The sequence below is a fragment of the Oryctolagus cuniculus genome, chromosome 16 (assembly GCF_964237555.1).
Source record: "Oryctolagus cuniculus chromosome 16, mOryCun1.1, whole genome shotgun sequence".
Lineage (NCBI taxonomy): Eukaryota > Metazoa > Chordata > Mammalia > Lagomorpha > Leporidae > Oryctolagus > Oryctolagus cuniculus.
Genome location: NC_091447.1, coordinates 23,056,219 through 23,076,956, shown reverse-complemented (window position 1 = coordinate 23,076,956; position 20,738 = coordinate 23,056,219). Strand labels below are relative to the sequence as shown.

Below are 20,738 nucleotides of genomic sequence, written 5' to 3'. Positions count from 1 at the left end.
CTTCTTCTTCTCCCCAACAAAGGACTTGTTTGATGTAAATACAAAAAAATTCCTTGCTGAGTTTTCCCACTGAAGTTATCAGACAGGGGAAGCCTGGCTGGCATCGCCCAGCCTGAGAGGAAGGATGTTTATCAGGCCAGGTACAAGGGCAGGACCCCCTGGAAGGTCATCAGGATCCGGGTGGGACCTTGAAGTGTAAGATGCTGGGCTTCTGGAACTTCCACAGTGGGCCTTTCTCACACACACATAGGCTCAATTTCTGACTTCCTCCCTAACAGCTTCATTGGTATCAAGGGAAAATCTTATAAATGTGCATAATGCAATCATGTTTGTTTGTGTGTTTCAGAAATCTCACTTGTTAGTAGTCCCCACTGCAGTTCTCACTGGGTTCTCAGCGTTGCCTCTAGCATTGAATCAGATCTGTTTTGTTTTCCTGTGCCAGCTGCTACTGACAGGATGTTCTGCTGCATGGGAGCCTTGCAGACATGGATTTTGTTTGAGCCTCTCCCTCAAGTTTTTGATTTTTGGCCACTCATGACTCTACAGGCCCAAAAATTCCTCATATACACAATGGAGATAAGGGTGTATTTGTCCCTTAACCAGTGGGGTTGTGGTGGCAGGACCTTCTCTCCTGTGGGTGGTGGGTTGGTGGATATTGGAAGGCTATGTGTGCAGAGGACAACCAGAGAGGAGCTCACAGCCAACATGGGGAGATGTATTACACACAGATAGTCTTCATACACAATAATAACAAATTATAATGGTAGTGGCAATAGAGAATCCATTCTTTTATTTTGCAAATTTGATAGTATTGTATGTAATTCTACACTTTATTTTATCATTTAGTGCACTTTCTCCACCCATACACACTGAGAGAATCAGTTCATACATCATTATTCTTTTTAAAGATTTGTTTATTTATTTATTGAAAGGCAGAAGCAGAGGGAGAGAGAGAGAGAGAGAGAGAGAGAATCTCCCATCTGCTGGTGCACTCCCCAGGTGGCCACAACAGCTGGAGCTGTGCCGCTCTGAAGCCAGGAGCCAGGAGTGTCTTCCAGGTCGCCCACACTGGTGCAGGGGCCCAAGGATTTGAGCCATCTTCCACTGCTCTCCCAGGCCATACCAGAAAACTGGATCAAAAGTGGAGCAGCCGGGACTCAAACCAGCACCCGTATGGAATGCCAACACTGCAGACTGTGGCCTTACTGGCTACGCCACAGTGCTGGCCCCTGTACCTTGTTATTTTTGATAACAATTACTACACCTTCTTGGGGAATCAGATGGGTAAAAAGTCATGCCATATGAAAATGTTATAATAAAAGCATTCAGTATAACCCATAATGACTAGGTGTTGAGGTGTATTGGAGCTAGAGCTAGAGCTAAGTAGCTTCAGAAAAGGGTGCCAGCCAGCCCAGGTGGAGAATGGGGATTGACAGGTGGTGATGGGCAAGGAGTGAGTGTGGAGAGTCCTCAGGGGCATATTGTGACCAGGGCTCATCTCAGAACCTGCTCCCCATGCTTCTGGTGGGAGAGTGGCTCAGGAGCTGCATGAACCAGGTGCAGCCAATGACAGGGACATCCGAGGATGAGGACAGCTATCGTGGGCTCCAGGCCTCTCAGCCAACTCTCCTGTCTGCTCTGTGCTTTCTGCCCCTTGCTCCATTTTCACCTCTCCCACCCCTTCCACCATCCCCTTCAACCTTTCCTGGTGAAATCCCACTTCCCCTCCAGAATCTACCCCCGTACCCTCCAGGCTCCTTACAGCATCAGGAATATGGCACTAATGAGGGTTCTACTGTCTCGAGTTTCACTTGTCCCAAACACTGTTGTGAGCTCTTCGCAGGAGCTTACTCGCTGACTCCTGACCAGCACCTTACGAGACGCTGTTGTCACACCCATTTTACAGCTGAGGAAGCATGAGGCACAGGAGGGTCCTTGCTTTGCTGAGAGTGAAGCCCAGCTTCACATTACTGCCATCTGATTGGATGGCCTAACGCCGTAACTTGACCATTCAGACCTGGCGGTGACCGTGCAATGGCTACGTTGAAGGCTGTCTTCACAGGCAGGAGGTGGGAGCTCCCAGGGGCTCCATGCCTTCCTCAAGGCATGCACAAGAAGTGGCGGGGCTGGTTTGTGAGCCTCCTCTCTAACCTCCTGCCCCTGCATGTGCACCTGTTCTTTGTGAGGCACTGTGCCTAGTTTTGTCCTGACCACTACTGGGATCTCCATTTCTTCTACCTGACTCCTGGTGTATAGAAGACACTCAGTAAGCAACTGTCAAAGGAGTCATCTCTGTGTGTGCAGGTGCCCTAACACCTCAGAACTTTAAGGCGTGTCTCACCGTAATCATTTTGAAATTGTAAATGGTCTAATGTAAAAACACACAATGTCTTAAGGTTGACATCTCTCCTTGAGAATGATTACCTTTCACTCTGCAGCTCCTGAGCCAGCACCTGATCATCAAATTTAGTTGTTTATTAACATCACATAGTGCTTACCTTGAAGTTGAATGTCAATGGCTGCAGGGACCTTCAGATGGACATTGGACTTATAAGGGAGTGTATCAGTTATGTGGGATGAAATTACGCACTTTCAGCACATGGTATGCTTTTATAATTGTTGCATATTAACATCTGCATTTTGATTCTAAGCCTTTGACCTCCGTAGGACTGTGCCCCAGAGTTTATGCTTAGCTCTGAGAATATTTGTGGATTCTAGAAGGGCTGTGCCTGTGGGTGGGACAACTCCAAGCCCAACCCCAAGTCTAGCCCAGTGCTTGGCACACAGTGAGAAGCCAGCAAAGAACCAGTGAGTGAATGGTTGTGCCTTTGGGAAGGTGAGTTGATGAAAATGCTCGGAGTAAATTGTTCTTCAGCTATTGGAGCCCGACGTCTCTTTCATGTTTTAGTCCTTGTGAGTGATTCTTGGTGTTTCTGACAGCATAGCCTGTAGGTGGTGGCACGGTAACCTTGGCTGTGACCTTCTTGGTTGTAGTGGCTTTTGCATAGAGAGTTTCTAAAATTAAACTGTTGCTTTGGCTTAGTGCTGCTGGCCTGCTTTCATCATTTGAGCAAATGTGCAGCTATTTTGCTGGGGGCTAGAATTTGGCTGTGGAAGTGAATTTGTGTTAATTCCTCCTTTAGCTAAAAAAAATTCAGTGTTTTGTTAGACATTGTATGAGTTAAGCAAATTGTTAATTATGCTCAAAGAATTGTTTATGGGGATCAAATTACTGTACTTTTTCCAATAATGGTCATTTTCTGCTTCAGGTCCTCTAATTGTGTTATGAACAACACATGATCATGTAGGATAATTTAATTTAGTTAACAGTTCTATATGGATTACTAATATAAAGTCATAGTGTTCCTAGATGTATACATGTGTATTTGATGATACTTCAGTGTGTTACCTCTGTTTTCCTATTACTGGAATTAATGAAATAATATATGTGTAAGGACTACCATAGTCAGATACGGGGTAAAAGATTGGTAAATGTTTAGTAACTATCTAATAATACCTGCACTGGCTTATCCATCTAGTAATAGTGGTATTAAGATATTTTATAGAAGCCATGCACAAGCATTTTATTTTAAGGTGACATTTATTCTTTTTTTTCTTTTTTTTTTAACTTTTATTTAATGAATATAAATTTCCAAAGTATGGCTTATGGATTACAATGGCTTCCCCCCCATAACGTCCCTCCCACCCGCAACCCTCCCCTTTCCCACTCCCTCTCCCCTTCCATTCACATGAGGATTGATTTTCAATTCTCTTTATATACAGAAGATCAGTTTAGCATACATTAAGTAAAGATTTCAACAGTTTGCTCCCACACAGAAACGTAAAGTGAAAAATAATAGATGATTTTTTAAATGATGATGAAATCAGATCAGACCTATTGTCATGTTTAATCCGAGCGAGAGTCAAGTTGGGAATTGCTAATTTCTTCTTCTTCTTTTTTTTAAACAGAAGATCAGTTTAGTATACATTAAGTAAAGCTTTCAACAGTTTGCACCCCCATAGAAACACAAAGTGAAATATACTGTTTGAGTACTCATTATAGCATTAAGCCTCAATGTACAGCACATTAAGGACAGAGATCCTACATGAGGAGTAAGTGCACAGTGACTCCTGTTGTTGACTTTACAAATTGACACTCCTGTTTATGGCATCAGTAATCTCCCTATGCACCAGTCATGAGTTTCCAAGGCTTTGGAAGCCCCTTGAGTTCTTCGACTCTTATCTTGTTTAGACAAGGTCATTGTCAAAGTGGAGGTTCTCTCATCCCTTCAGAGAAAGGTACCTCCTTCTTTGAAGACCTGTTCTTTCCACTGGGATCTCACTCACAGAGATCTTTCATTCAAGCTTTTTTTTTTTTTTTTTTTTTTTTTTTTTTTGGCCAGAGTGTCTTGGCTTTCCATGCCTGAAATACTCTCATGGGCTTTTCAGCCAGATCGGAATGCCTTTAGGGCTGATTCTGAGGCCAGAGTGCTGTTTAGGACATCCACCATTCTATGAGTCTGCTGAGTATCTCGCTTCCCATGTTGGATCACTCTCCCCTTTATTTATTCTATCGGTTAGTATTAGCAGGTACTAGACTTGTTTATGTGCTCCCTTCGACTCTTAGTCCTTTCATTATGATCAATTGTGAACTGAAATTGATCACTTGGACTAGTGAGATGGCATTGGTACATGCCATCTTGATGGGATTAAATTGGAGTGACATTTATTCTTATATATTCCCAGTTTGAAATGATTGTACCAGTGTTGTATAACCCCGAGTTCTGGAATCCCAAATGGCTTTTATATAAGCATTGAGAGGTTCACATGGATGATTTCTTGGAAAGAAAGAATGGCTTTGTCTAATAAGCATGCCTTCATCTCGCCCTCAATGTGGGCATGATGGCCCGTTGTCTGGATGAAGCACTGAAAAGATATTAATCCCACCACTTGACAATGGTATCCGAAGCATTAACTTTTCTTTGATCAGCAGCAGAGAGCTTCTGCATATTTAGTGCTTGCCAGTTAGTTGAGTCTTTCTACCCCTGCAGCCAACTCCCTGGATGTGGTTGACACTGCTGGTGATATAGGAGTCAGATCAGCCACCATACCACAAGGTTCTCCAAACTCTACTGTTGAATTGAACTAGAAATTTATTGGTACCAAGTAGTATTGATATCTAAACTCTCTCAGTTTCATTCAAAGGCATTAGAACTCTGAATTGGCTCCATTTGGTTCCTTAGCCCACCCATCATAAATGAGGGTGAGAGATGGGAGATGGAAGCAATATTTCTTGTGAACCTGCTATCCTGGGTACTGTGTGGGTTCCTTTCCCTTTATAATCTCATTGAATCCTCATTGCTAACCTGACAAGACAGGTGGCCATCATTTTTGTTTTGGAGGTGAGAATTTGGAAGGTTAGTATGCTTAAGTTGCTTGGCCAGTACTGTAGTCACTAATCTGAACCCAGGTCTGTCTCCAGCAAAGCCCATCCTCAAAACTTCTTTGCTAACTGTCTTCATTTGATTTTTGTCAATATTCACCCACATCTCTATGTGTCCACTCAATAAATTCTCCCTAGAATTTACTGCCAGAAAAGTACTTTTGTAAGCTGATAATGCTTCCTTTCTTAGACTTGGAGAACTGTGTCGCTCCTCATTATTCCCTTTTTGTTTAGCTAGAGAACCAGAATGAGTGCTTAATTGAAATAATTCTCATCTCTGAATTCTGGTACTACTACTCTTTCCTCATTTTTTTTTTTTTTGAGAATTTCCTATCACTTTCTCTGATCTTGTTTTAATTCTCTTTCAAGCTGCAAAATCTCTCTTAATGTGCAAATTTTAAAATCATAACATTTTTCAAACAGTTAAACAGATTTCTCATCATGGACATCAAGTTAACAATGTGCAGCAATAAAGAGAAACTGGATCCATTTAAGCAGTAGGTCATGTCCTGTTTCTACATGTGTGTGCACATGTGTTCAGACACAACTGTGACAAGCCCTTTCTCTCAGCCATAGTGCATATCTGTCTGTCTTCGGTGACATTGGTCTCATTGACCTATACTATAACTTTCTGATCTAAGCAACCACACATTGGAATGAAAGGGCCTCCATCCCAAAGATACTTGCTCATTTATCTTATTACCCCCATGAATATTGTTTTGGAAGACACTTCTTTTGAGCATTTGAAATTTTTACAACAGGTAATATGGTCTTTTTTTAAAGATTTATTTTTATTTGAAAGAGTTAAATGAGGAGAGGAGAAGAGAGGAGAAGAGAGGAGAAGAGAGGAGAAGAGAGAGAGAGGGAGAGATATGGTCTCCATCCGCTGGTTCACTCCCCAGATGGCTGCAATGGCCGGAGCTGTGCCAATCTGAAGCCAGGAGCCAGGAGCTTATTCCGGTTCTCCCACATGGGTGCAGGGGCTCAAGGTCCTGGGCCATCTTCTACTGCTTTCCCAGGCCATAGCAGAGAGCTGGATCAGAAGTGGAGCAGCTGGGACTTGAACTGGGGCCCAAAAGGGATGCCAGCACTGCAGGCGGCCTCACCTGCTATGCCACAGCGCCGGCCCTAGGTAATATGGTCTTGAAATTTAGTTTTAGATGTCATCTTAGATGATGTTGCTGAGCCTTTCATGGCTGTGAGTTGCTGTTCTAGCTTGAGCCTGGGGCTAGAGGGGGCATGGGTAGGATAGGATCACTGCTTTCCTACTGTATGGTGAGAACAAGCCAATGTGGGAACTGTGACAAGACCTCATTGTCTGCTCCTCCTATATCTGCTGTCAGGGAGGCAGCCTCTTTTTCTCTACTTGGGCTTCACACTCAGTGAATGCACAGTGTGTGTGTGTGTGTGTGTGTGTCCGGAAGCATAAATAGACAGATGGTTCCGAAAGCTGGCCCTGAGTGGGACCTTCCTGCTGAACAGATGTCCCTCTTGGAGTAATACAGGCTGCCCAAGAAACCCATGTTTTCTGGCACCTGCTCCCATTGCCAAGGGTCTTTCTACCCTCCACACAGGCAGCTTGCATAGACAGAGGGATCATGGGCCAAGTAGATACCATAAATAAAAACAAAGACATTTGTTTTGTTTGGATGGTGGTAAAAGCTCAGAATTGAAGCTTTTATTTTTTTTTTTTCTGTACAAAATATAGTACCCTTTGCTGGGTGACCAGCTGGCCTATACATTCTAAGCCGCCCTCACTCTGTGTCTACGTAAAATTCCATTAAGTGCTTGGGCAACTTTAAAGTTGCATAGAGGCCGGCACCATGGCTCACTTGGTTAATCCTCCACCTGCAGCGTTGGCATCCCATATGGGCACCAGGTTCTAGTCCTGGTTGCTCCTCTTCCAGTCCAGTTCTCTGCTGTGGCCCAGGAGGGCAGTGGAGGATGGTCCAAGTGCTTGGGCCCCTGCACCCACATGGGAGACCAGGAGGAAGCATCTGGATCCTGACTTTGGATTGGTATAGCTCCGGCTCTAGTGGCCATTTGGAAGGTGAACCAATGGAAGGAAGACCTTTCTCTCTGTCTCTCCCTCTCACTGTCTAACTCTGTCTGTCAAATAAATAAAAATAAATAAAATTGCATAGAAAGTCTTCAGATGCTCATGAGCAACTAGCAGCTGGGTCAAAATAAGGAAACTTAAATGATTATTAGACTGTCATTGTAGACATAATTTAAAAATAGTTTAAATGAATTTAGTTGCAGAGTTGGAAACTGTCAGAGAAAGATTCTCTGCTATAGAACAGGACTTCTGGGCTCTGAAGACGCTGCAGGTGGGCATGCAAGCTTGTGTTCTGGGTCCTCAGAGCAAAAACTGCAGCGTGAATTCTCCAGTCCATTAAGTATAGCACGAAACAGACCCCAGCCACGAGGGGACTCATGGGCTCTTTCCCTTCCTGGTCCTTCCCTGCACACCCTTGGACAGCAGCTGTACCTGTAATGAAGGAAAAACAGGATGTGCTCAAGGGAGGGAAAAAAAACCTGCTTCCTGCGTGAAAAATATAGAAGAGAAAAAGTATAGAAAATAATGTTTAGAAACAAGTATTTTTATTAAGTTAGCAAAGATGTTTCTCTATGTATGCTTTTGAAAATGCATGCTGCCCAAAGAGCAAAAACCCAGGGCTATTGCATACCTTCTGTTTAACATACTTTTTTAAAAATTTATTTGACAGGCAGAGTTAGACAGTGAGAGAGACAGAGAGAAAGGTCTTCCTTCCGTTGGTTCACCCCCCCCACCCATATGGTCGCTACAGCTGGCACGCTGCACTGATCTGGAAGAGGAGCAACTGGGACAGAATCCGGCACCCCAACCGGGACTAGAACCTGGGGTGCCAGCGCCACAGGCAGGGGATTAGCCTAGTGAGCCGCGGTGCTGGTTGCATACCTTCTGTTTAAAAAAGGTTGTTTGTTTATTTTTTAAGAGATCTCTTTAGTCCACCATTTTCTTTCTGCTATTGAGGAGAGACCGAGTGAGATTAAGAGACTCATCAGTGTCATCAGATAGCGGAATGTGAGCTCCAAGCGCTTCTGCTCCATTCACTTTTTACTCTTTGAGCTTTTGCATATGGTGGCATTCAAACTATTAGTTAGTAATGTTTCTTACTGTTTTACAAGGTTCTTTGAGACTCCCTACTCCAAAATTTCTTCTAATAATAGCACATATTCAAAGTTTTGATATCTATAACCTGTTACATAACATAAAAGGGAAAATCGACTCATGGAGGGTGTCCACCTCGTCTCTGGGTGTGTATCTGGATCACTTAGGAGACTGAGGTATGCCCTGGATCCTCATGCTGCACTTTCCTTTCTTCTAACAGCAGTTCCCAGTCACTGCCAGTGTTACCCTCCTGGGCTCCAGGCTGCCCTTTTCACCCCAGGCTAGCTGGAACTCTTTGATCCTTTGCATTTCCCAGATTACTTTACTGCAAATATCTTTAAATCAACACTTAAAGACTGTAAAACAGCAGTAATCTTTTAGGTAAATTTTCAAATTGAATGAACAAGTTATAGTTCAAATATAGAGGAGAATCATAGTTATTCCCTATCTGAGATACACTCACATCACTCTATATTACAATATATATTATACAATATATATTACAATATATACAAAATATATTGCTATATATATATACACACACACACACATATATATATATAGGTGTGAAGCCACTTTGCTATTAACCAGTATATGTTGACATGTATAAAAAGACAGCAAAAACATAATTACTGGATAAGAAAGGCCCCTGTTAGAAATGTTCTCAGAGGAACTGGCATAAAATAATGGGAGTATAATTACTATAGACAGAGTACCAAATAGGTGCTGATTGTATGGTGTAAGGATTAAAGATCAAAAGTTCCTTATATTCCAATATAAATACCAATGGAGAATGGAACAACCCTTCAATTGACTATAATTAATATTTATACAACATCTTCCACCCAAGTTCATGATAAGTGCTAGCTAGTAAGCCATCATTATATGAACAATAAAGGCATATTATATGTTTGTTTAACAGAGTCGTGCTTCTTCCTACAGCTGCCATCAAATTTAGAAACTATGTTATTTGCATAGCTATCATGTGATCATTTATTTATTTGGTTCTGCCATTAATCATTGGTCCTGGCTCCCCCTGTGGCTGGGAGCATTGCCACCTTCCTACCTGACTTAGGGATGCCAGGCTTGCTCCTGGCTGTACTCTGCTCTCTGCACTCTTCCTCAGTTCTCACCCAACAATGAACGCAGAATGAATCACATTACGGGAATGCACGTTTTCCTGGCTTGCGTCCCCATAGAGTTCTCAGCACTACCTCCCTGTTCCCCACAAAAGCCTTTCCCTGTTGTTTGAGAATTCCCAGTGGTGTCTCCTAGGCAACCTCAAACAGGTTCTCATAGTTTTCCTCCCTGAACCCTTCCTTCTTTGATGTCCATGGCTCTTGGAAACACTGAGTACTGGTGCCTCGTTCATCCTGGAGGCACATTGTTTAGGAACATTGCATCTCTGGCCTGGTGTGGCTTCCTGGGGTGGCCCCCTCAGTGCCACAGAAGGGAAGCCACTCCTTGCTTCCACTTGCTCTCACAGAGGAGATCTGTGTAGAATATCTTGACAGCCTTGCCTACTGCTCCTCCTCCTCCTGGACCTCAGGCGAGATGGAGAGCAGGCCATGCTACATGCCATGCCCCCAAGGCCTTTCCCAGGCCATTCTGTTCAGCTCAGGGAAACTGGTACCTGCGGACTGCCTCCTTCCCCTTCGTCAGACTCTCCCAGATAGATCTGGAATCAACTTAGGACCCTCTAACGTACTGCCAGCTGTAAATGCTGTAGGAAACACCATGATTCACACTGCAGTAGACTGAGGCAGAACTGTGAACCAGAATTATAGACTGTGTTAATGGACAGGAAGAGGCCTGGTCAGCATGATGGTTGAAGTGGTGCAGAAATAAAGAAAACCAGTACTTACTTACTGCCTTATTCACTAGGACATGTATTTACCATTTCCTGATTTTAAACATAGAAGCTCACACATAAGTATGTATACATACATGCACAATTATGCACACACACATACACAGGCATGTGCACAGAGACATATAGACTTCATGAAATTTTTTTAAATATTTATTTTACTTGAAAGAGTTACACAGAGAGAAAAGGAGAGGCAGAGAGAGAGAGAGAGAGAGAGAGGTCTTCCATTCGCTGGTTCACTCCCCAGTTGGCTACAATGGCCAGAGCTGTGCCAATCTGAAGCCAGGAGCCAGGAGCTTCTTCCAGGTCTTCCATGTGGGTGCAGGGGCCCAAGGACTTGGGCCATCTTCTACTGCTTTCCCAGGCCATAGCAGAGAGATGGATTGGAAGTGGAGCAGCCAGGACTCAAACCGGCGCCCATATGGGATGCTGGCATTGCAGGCAGCAGCTTTACCCACTACACCATAGCGTCGGCACAACAAAATTGTTTTTCCACCCCTGTAACAGAGGTCTCATTTTCTCCATAGACCAAGACAAGAATAACAGGTACAATAAACAAAGATTGAATGGAAAACAACCATTGCTTCTGAGCGGCCACTGCTCTGTGCCATGCATTGTGGAGCTGCATTGCCTATTAGTCTATTTATCTTCACAGTGCCCTTATATTATTCCCATTTTACTGACAATCACATGGTCACCACAGAGTGAGTAGCTGTTGAATCTGCGATCTTGACTCTGCTCTGTTTGAGTTCAAAGCTATGGCTTTTTCGTTTGTACAGTACTGGAGCCCCAGAGACACCGCTTAACTGTGTCTCAACTAGTCCACTTGTAATCTTTGCTTCCAAGGCCCTAACTTCACCAGAACCAGGTATCTGACCTTGACCATGGCCTGGTAGTGAGCAAATACTACAGTAATAGGCCCTTGAGGGCCTGCCTGAGACTCTAAGCCCTATTAAATATTTCTATAAGAAAATACATGCCACTTTCCAATTAATTGTCTTAGATATGAACTTTTTCATGCCACACAAATGCTGTATGTGTAATAAATAAACTTTGAAAGTCTGTAAGGTGGATCGTATACCATTAAAATAGCTGGATCTATCAAAATCAGAGCTGTTCCCGTAATTGTCCACAGCCTCCTTTCTTGGTTGAGCAGGATACCATTGAGGAGCTTGAACAGAAAGCCTTATTTTCTAAGCAGAGACAGCTTGGAGTTGCTGGGAAAAGCTATGCAAAAAGCTCCAGGTGAGAAGGAAATTGTAGTGGCTTAAACATGAAATAAAAAGTATAGTAAGATCACAGCTATGTGTTGAATTTTTAAGTACAATTTTAATTGAAATTCATTTTGCCCTACATCTTTCTTCTCATTATGAATCTCCAGCAGAGGACAATTTAATTTTGCAGCTGAATTAAGTTCTACAGTCAGACTCACCAAAGCAGATAATTTCTCTTTACACAGAGAATTCAAGTATGTCTGTATTAATTTCAGCTGTGAAAACCATTTTTCTGTTGGTACAACTGCGACTGATATTGTTTCCATAATTCTCAAGATAAACCAAGTGTTGGGCATTTTTAAACGGCTCCTTAGGTTGCCCCCATCCCCTATCCGAGTGCCTGGAATCTAGTGCCACCTCTACTTCTAGTGTGGTCTCTTGCTAATTCTCCTGGGAGGCAGCAGATAATGGCCCAAATACTTGAGTTCCCATCACCCAGGAGGGAAACCAGATTGATTTACTGTCTCCTGGCTTCTGCCTGGCCCAGCCCTGGCTGTTGCAGGCATCTGGGGGAGTGAACCAGGGGTTGGAAGATCATCTCCATCTCCATCTCCATCTCCATCTCCATCTCCATCTCCATCTCCACCGCCACCTCCACCTCCACCTCCACCTCCCCTCCCCTCCATCCCCCCCGATGTGTCCATCATTCTAACTAACAAATAAAACTGAAAAAAATCAACCAGATATCAAGAGGACATCTTTACCTAACTCCAATTTAGGGTTGGGGGCTTGATTTAGTAGTTCCTCTGGGAATCCCTTCTCTCAGTCATTCCCACCAAATAACTGGATTAGAGGCCCTTCCATGGTACTCCTCAGGCCCTGCACTAGCACCCATTGTGTCCCATACCACATGTGGTCATAGTTGCCTTTCTCTTTGGCTACATCATCCACCCAAGTGCAAGGTCATTTTGGGAGGGGGAGGCTGCTTCAGATTCATCCCTTCCCCATGCCCAGCTAGTGCATCCTATGTGGTTATTAAATAATTTAATCAACAACTGACTTAATTATGCCTGTGTTTTTCTAGATGAGGAATGATATGTGAGATAAAGGACCAGATGGCAGAAGAAAATTCAGATAAAAACTTGGTGTAGGGTGAATGTGTAGATACTATATATATATATATATACACACACACATACATACATATATATGCTTATCATTTTCTACTGAGTCAAGTTGTATACCAAATGTTCATAATAAAACTGCATCACAGGGCTGGCGCCATGGCTCAATAGGCTAATCCTCCACCTTGCGGTGCTGGCACACTGAGTTCTAGTCCCGGTCAGGGCGCCGGATTCTGTCCCGGTTGCCCCTCTTCCAGGCCAACTCTCTGCTGTGGCCAGGGAGTGCAGTGGAGGATGGCCCAAGTCCTTGGGCCCTGCACCCCATGGGAGACCAGGAGAAGTGCCTGGCTCCTGCCATCGGATCAGCACAGTGCGCCAGCCACAGCGCACCGGCCGCGGCGGCCATTGGAGGGTGAACCAACGGTAAAGGAAGACCTTTCTCTCTGTCTCTCTCTCTCACTATCCACTCTGCCTGTCAAAAAAAGGAAAAAAAACTGCATCAGAAAATTAGGCCAAATGATGGTTCCATATTGTATGTCATTTGAAGGGATTTTATTACCTACAGTATCTTAAAGAACTTGTTTTATACATACTTCCTATGTGTCTGAGCCACTGGCAATGTTCTGTAGGGAAGAAAATGTAGTGGTGTTCAAATAAGTTACTTTTATTAGGGGAGGGGATATTATCCAAGACCTTGCTGCTTCATTTCATCCAACTGCTTTGCAGAGCTAGAATTCCAGAGAGCAAAGCTCTGTGAGAAGATGGACGTTGGGGCGCTTTCCTTAGTTTTTGGTCATTCTTTCTCCTTTAGTCCTGGGTGCGGTTTTCTTTCTGGATCTCTGGTGATGTCTTCCACTGCTCCTGTGACCATGAGAGGATTTTACTCAGAGGGAGGCTAGGCAAGATGAGCTCAGCTGGGTGGCCCTCCACCCTGTCCTGGTTCCTAAGCGCCCCTGGGAATAGATGCTTTGAGTTACACATCACATTGCATTTGTTTACTTTTCCTAATTTCCTCAGGATTCCTTGTTTATTAAGAGCTGGTTGTTTGTTTAGCAGGGATTTCCTGATAAACAATTTAAAGGCCCCTCATTTTAAAAATTTCCCTCCAGTAAATAAATATGTGAATGAGTGAATAAATAAAGGAAATATCTAGTGACTTATCCCTAGTCCATACAAACATATTTCCAGACAGCTGTTTTAAGGCACGGCTTTGATAGAATTTAAATCATTCTGACGCACATTCCTTTGAATCAGCTCTGGCATTCAGTGACATAGGTTTGGAATTTGTCATGAAACAGAAGCGGTTCTTCCTAGTTGTTGTCTTTTTTTTTTTTTTCTTTTTTGAAAGTGGAAGCTCCTCTAAGTTTTATAGTCGATTTTTACCTCAAAAATTCTACACCCTTTTTCTCTTCCCTTATTAGTTTATTTACTGCCACAGAAAATTACGACCAATCCGGGGGCTTAGAACAACAAGACTTTATTCCCTCACAATTCCAGGGGCCGGAAGTCTAAAATCAAGGAAGCTGTGGGGCCATGCTCCAGGGAAAAGTCCTACACTGTGTCTTCCTGGCTTCTGGTGGCTTCCACAGTCCCTCATTTTCCTTGGCTACAGCCGCATGACTCCGTCTCTTCCTGCTACCTCGCATGGAATTCTCATCTTTGCGTCCTCTCTCCCTCTTATAAAGATGCCAGTCATTGGATTTGGGGCCAATCCTAATTCTGTATGACCACATCTTGATCTTTAATTATATCTGCAAAGACCTCATTTCCAAATCAAGTTACAGACTACAGTTTAACCCTGTCCCCGCCTTACCCCATTCATGTCTACTCAGAGCCTCAGCATGTAACTTTCTTTGCAAGTACTCTTTGCAGAGCTAATTGTCAAAATGAGGTCACACTGTGAGGGTGAGCCCTAAATACAGTTACTGTGTCTTGACAAGAAGGGAAAGGACCCAGAGAGAAAAATTCCACATGAAGCAGAAGGGAAAGAGTGGGGTGATGCAGCAGGAGTCGAGGAATACGAAGGGTTGTTGGGCACCAGCAGGGGGAGGGATTCTTCTCGACAGCCTCCAGGGAAAGTGTTCCCACCTACACTCTGATTTTGTACTTTCAGTTTCCAGAACTGAGAGGGATAATCTCTGCCATTACTTACGGCATTCTGTTACAGCAGCCCTAAGAAACTAATACAGTTACACTCTGGGTTTGCAGGTAGCCGTGAATTTGGGGGGACAGATATCAATCCACTACACCCGCACTATAAAGGCAGTTGGCTGTATTATTGCAAGTGTTACATAAATGGGGAGTAAAGTACTAAGGGAAGAGGCAGAGCTAAGACTGAGACCATGTGTTTTTCAAAGTTATTTTTTTAAATCATACTTTAAAATATATTTATTATTGTGAGAGGGAGGTAGAAGGAGACTAGGGAAAGGGTGCAGGTTGGAACACACACTCTCATCTGTCGGTTCACTCCCCAGTGACTGCTATGCCTGGGACTGGGCTGAAATTGAGAGCTGATAGCTCAATCCAGGTCTCCCATGTGAGTGTCAGGGACTCAAGTACTTGAGCCATCACCTGTTGCCTCCTCAGGTGTACACATTACCAAGAAGCTAGAGTTGGGACTCAAACCTTTGACACTCTGAAATGAGATTCAGTTGTCTTAAGTGGCCTCTTAACTGCTAGGTCGAATACTTGTCCTTTGAGTTTAGATTTTTTTTTATTTAATTGAAAGTGAACACCATGATCTCTTGGAGTTAAAGAGAATCCTGAAAGTTTCTGGAAAACCGTTTCTTTGGTGTCAATCATAAATTTAATTCATCAGATTGTAGAAGAAGTACTGTTATTCATAAAGAAATGTGGTCTGGGTTCCTTTTGTGCTGTCATGGAGCCCTGAACAAAGGAGGCTCATGAGAAAGCTCACGCCTTCCCTGTGAAGACTCGTTCTCATTTCAGGAGCATTGTAGGCATGGACTGACTAGCCTGCTTTTTGCTAGTCTCCTTTTTCATGGAGACTTTTCCTGAATTCCTAGGCTGAGCGTGGGACATCAACATTTTCAAAGCATTGCAGATAATTCAGTCCAAACAGTCCTTGATTGAGGCTGGTTTGAATTGGAAGTTTTGGACTTTATGGTGGTGTGAAAGCAGAAACTCTAAGTGTTGGACTTGGGTGTTTTCCCAGGCTGGTGATAGATGGTGTGATGATCTCTAGTGGTGCTGGGTGGTGCCAGTGAGCAGAGCTCACAGTAAGCCCCTCGATCATCAGGGTGAACAATAGATCCTCTACAGTGTACTTTGCTAGGTTAGGATGTGTGGTAGATTCAGTGTATTAAATACATTTTCAATTTATGGTGTTTTCCACTGTGTGAAATCAAGACATAACCTGGTCACATGTTAAGAAACAGTGTGTTTGCATTTCTGCTGTTTCAATTATGGCTGGACTTAGCAAGACCTCTTCTCCACTTTCCTACCCTCCTTCTGTGTTTGTCTCCTGGAAGGTCTAGTACTTCTGCAGCCTGCAAGGATGATCAAGGAAACAGACTGTTGAGGGAGACCACTCCTTTTCTTCCACAGCACCCAAAACTTACCTGTGTTATAGTTCTTATCAGGTCAGGATGTCAGTATAGTTCTTACCAAAACTGTCAGGTCAGGATGGCTGGCTGTGTCTTTCCATTGCTCTGTTTCTAGGGCCTATCATTGTGCTGATGGTAGGCATTCAATTATGTATGTATTTAAAGCATGGTGAGTACTCTGAATTATTATTATTATTATTATTATTTTGACAGGCAGAGTGGACAGTGAGAGAGAGAGACAGAGAGAAAGGTCTTCCTTTGCCGTTGGTTCACCCTCCAATGGCTGTCGCGGCCGGCGTGCTGCAGCTGGCGCACCGTGCTGATCCAATGGCAGGAGCCAGGTACTTGGGCCATCCTCCACTGCACTCCCTGGCCATAGCAGAGAGCTGGCCTGGAAGAGGGGCAACCGGAACAGAATCTGGCGCCCCAACTGGGACTAGAACCCCGTGTGCCGGCGCCGCAAGGCGGAGGATTAGCCTATTGAGCCGCAGCGCCGGCTCTCTGAATTATTATTGTAGGCTCACTCATCCGTTTACACGTTAGACTATGAGTTCTTTCTAGTCACAGTGTTGATATCTATTTTTCTGTTTTCTTTTTTCAACTTCCCAGTGAATGAGTGAGTGTTTAGGGCCACCAGAATGTGATAGGAAAATAGTTTTTGTGGAAGAAATGCACTTGTCTTGTTCAGGGTACATCTTGCCCAAGAGGTGCAGCAGAGTGGATAGTTATAGGAAAATGGTGCTTCCAGAACAATGATTGTCAATGATGGCTTGGTTGCACACTGGGATTAACCAGTGTCTTTGGGTTTGTTGCTATAACAAAATAACCGAGGATGGGTTCTTTATAGAAAGAAGAAGCTTATTTAGCTCAGTTTTGGAGGCTGAAAATTTAAGATTGGGCAACCCTATCTATTCAGCCTCTGGTGTGGGCCTCTTGGCTGTGTCATGACATGGTAAGTGGCATCATGGTGGGAGCACATATGAGAGGGAGAGATCACATGTTAGGATAGGAATCAGGAGAGATCCAGGGGTCAGTCTCACTCTTTTTATAGCAACCCCCAAGAAATAATTGGGGTCCTAATAAGCTACATCCATCCCTTCTACAAGTGGCACCCCAATGGCCCATCCGCCTTACCCTAATCCCTGCCTCTTAGGTTCTCCACCACCTCAACACCACCAGACCAGGCTTCCATCACACGAACCTTTGGGTGACACACTCAATCTATATGCAAATCATAGCTTGCAGAGAGCTTTTAAGAGTCCAAATTCCTAGGTCAGAACCCTTAAGTAAGAATCTTTGAGAGGCAGACTTGGGCATCAGCATTATTTAAAATTGCTCAGATGGTTGGAGATAAATGTTGACAATGACTCTGATCTCTTCACAGAGGAAGGCACTAAGACTGGAACTGATCACTTTGTCATAAAGGTTACATGAGACAACACATGCAAAATACTTTTCACAGTGTGTGGTGGTCAGTAACTCACCCGCATACTATTTTTTTACTGAATGCATACTACAAATAAGACCCTTTTATGTTAGGTAGGAGCTCTTATATCCTTGCTACAGATAAAACAGCTGTCCCAGGTTTCTTAGCAGGGTGGTGACCCAGATTTGTCCATTTTGAAGTTAGTAATCTCTCTGTGACAAGCATGGCCATTGAAAAGTTGGCAATTCTGTTTTACAGAGGGCTGTGAGCAGCTAAGTTTGTAAAGCATGCTGTATGCATTGAGTGCCTTCCTCAACTCAACTTGGTTGGATTAGCCACTCATTCGATAATCATCTGCTTGCTGATGGCCTGCAAATAATAAGTAGGCCCCTTCTTTTTTTTATAATTTTTTATGTAGTTTGGTTACCAATTCCTAAAGCTACTTTCTATATGGTCTGGTCACTCCTGCCTGTGTGTGTGTGTTTTTTTTTTCTTCAGAACTGACCCTAAGCATGCTTCATTTTATTGTACTGCACAGATAATATATTTTATACACACTGAAGGTTTGTGGCAACCCTGCTTTGAACAAGTCTGTCTGCACCATTTTTCCAGTAGCGTGACCCTACTCTGTGTCTCCGGACGTATTTTGGTAATTCTTGCATTTTTCCAAGATTTTTCATCATTGTTACATCTGTTTTGATCATCTGTGATCAGTGATTTTTGATGTTACTATTTCAGGTGTTTAGAGTACCTTTAATTGTGTGCATAGGAGATGGCAAACTTCATTGATAAATGTTGTGTGTGTCCTAGCTGTTCAATTGGCCAACTGGCCATTCCTCCATCTCTCTCCTTGTCCTTGGCCCTTCTTATTCCCTGATACGCGATATGGAAATTAGGCCAGTTAATAACCCTACAGTGGCATCTGAGTGTTCAAGTAGAACAAACAATCATGGTCTCTCACTTTAAATCAAATGCTAAAAATGGTTAAGCTTAGAGAGGAAGGCACATCAAAAGCTGAGATAAGGAGTGGGCATTTGGTCTAGCAAATTTGTTCTGGATGCCTGCATCCCACAATGGAGTACATGTGTTTGAATTTTAGCTTTGACTTATGATTCTAGCTTCTTGAGGGCAGACCTTGGGAGACAGCAGTATTGGCACAAGTACTTGTGTCCCTGCCAAACACGTGGGAGACCTGGACTGTGTTCCTGACTCCTGGCTTTGACCTTGCTGTGGGCATTTGGAGAATGAACCTGGGGATGGGATCTCTCTCCTCCTCCTCCCTCTTTCAAATAAATGAACACCTTTTAAAAAGAATTATTTAAAAAGAGGCTGAGATAGGCTGAAAGCCAGGCCTTATGTGAATGCAAAGGAAAAGTTCTTTAGGGAAGTTACAAGTTCTACTTTTAACATTCTTATTACCAGAAAGTAGGTAATTTTGCTGATGTGGCAGAAGTTTTAGTGGTCTGGATATGGAAATTAAACCAGCCACAACACTCCCTTAAGACAAAGCCCAATCCAGAGCTTAATCAGGGAATAAAAATGGCCAAGGACAGGGAGAGAGATGGAGGAATGACCAGTTGGCCAGTGGAACAGGTAGGACACACAAAACATTTGCCAATGAAGTTGCCTTCTCCTGTGAGCACAGTTCATGGTGCCCCAACCTTCTTTAACTCTGAAGGCTGAGAGAGATGAGGAAGCTGTAGAAGAAAAGTTGGAAACTGAAAGATTGCTTCATGAGGTTTTGGGAAAAAGCCATCTCCATAGCACAGAGGTGCGCGGTGAATGGGCAGCCGTCTGGAAGGGAACCTCTGCTTTTGCTGTGAGGTAGACCTGGATAGCCAGCTGGTTTGACAGGCAAAACAGGAAGGCAAAAATGGGCCAGAAATCTGGAATAGGTGGTTGGTGCCACAGTGAGAGGAGAAGGGAGCGTGTCTGAGGGTGCAGTAGGAGGAAGGCAAGTGGGCCTTGGATCCAGAGAACGAAATTTGCTATCCAGGGCAGCGTAGAGTAGTTCCTGGCACCTCCACCAAGAGGGGCTCTTTTTTGTTGTTATTGTTGTTGCTTCTATAAGCTAAGTAAGTAGAGTTAGAATCAGAGGGATTTTTAAATTTCTGAGTCAATGCTCATGGTTAGTGAAGGAATACAAAGGCCTTTGTTAAATGCTTTGAGGACACTGAGGGACCATGAGCCATGACAGTGTCCTTCCCTGTGTTTTTTTTTTTTATTAACTTTTAATATTCATTTATTTAAAAGGCAGAGCTACAGAGAGAGGGAGATACAAAAAGAGAAAAATCTTCCACCTGCTGGTTTACTTCCCAAATGGCTACAACCACCAGGACTGGGTCAGGCTGAAGCTAGGAGCCTGGAACTCCATCCTGGTCTCTCTTGGGGTCCAAGCACTTGGGTCCTCTTCTGCTGCTTTCCCAGGTGCATTAGCAGGGAGCTGAATGAAGGCGGAACAGGTGGGACTTAAACCAATGCTCCTATACAGGATGCCAGCCTTGCAGGCAACCGCTTAAGCCACTGCACCACAATACCGGTGCCTCCTTCTCTGTCAAACATGACACTTTTTAATTCACATTTCATTTTTTAAAAACAACAAAATGTTTGGGCTACCAGCAATGATAATAAATGGCATGCATATTTCAGAGCATTTCTTTTGGCTTGAGATTTTCTGTGGCGTGTTAAGAAGTCATCATAAATTAATTTGTAAAATTTTTTAAATTTGTATAAGGTGAACACATTTCATGTATTTCATGTAAACAGATTTAAGAGCATAGTGATAATTCCCTCACTCTTCCCTCCTGCCCACACTCCCTCCTCCTTCCTTATTCTTTCTTTCAAAGGCCACCTCTGCATCTTCTTCCTCCTGGTCTCCCTCCCCCATGCTCTCCTCCCAAGGCTTTCATTTCCTGAATCTTACGTAGAAACTTTCATAAGG

At 43.6% G+C, this 20,738-nt stretch overlaps 1 protein-coding gene across 11 annotated transcripts in view; it reads left to right on the top strand.

Moving 5' to 3' along the window:
• Window positions 1-20,738, top strand: part of PDE1C (phosphodiesterase 1C) — a 543,851-nt gene that overhangs the window by 311,982 nt on the left and 211,131 nt on the right. Inside the window, exon 1 of one of the 11 annotated variants that reach the window (XM_070059702.1) lies at window positions 2,741-2,836. The exons of 9 other annotated variants lie outside the window; for them this stretch is intronic. In XM_070059702.1, coding sequence (XP_069915803.1) covers window positions 2,817-2,836 — 20 coding nt within the window. In that variant the 5' untranslated portion in view covers window positions 2,741-2,816. Of the gene's footprint in view, window positions 1-2,740; window positions 2,837-20,738 lie in introns of those variants that run through there. One more of the 11 variants, XM_070059706.1, reaches the window with a different exon arrangement.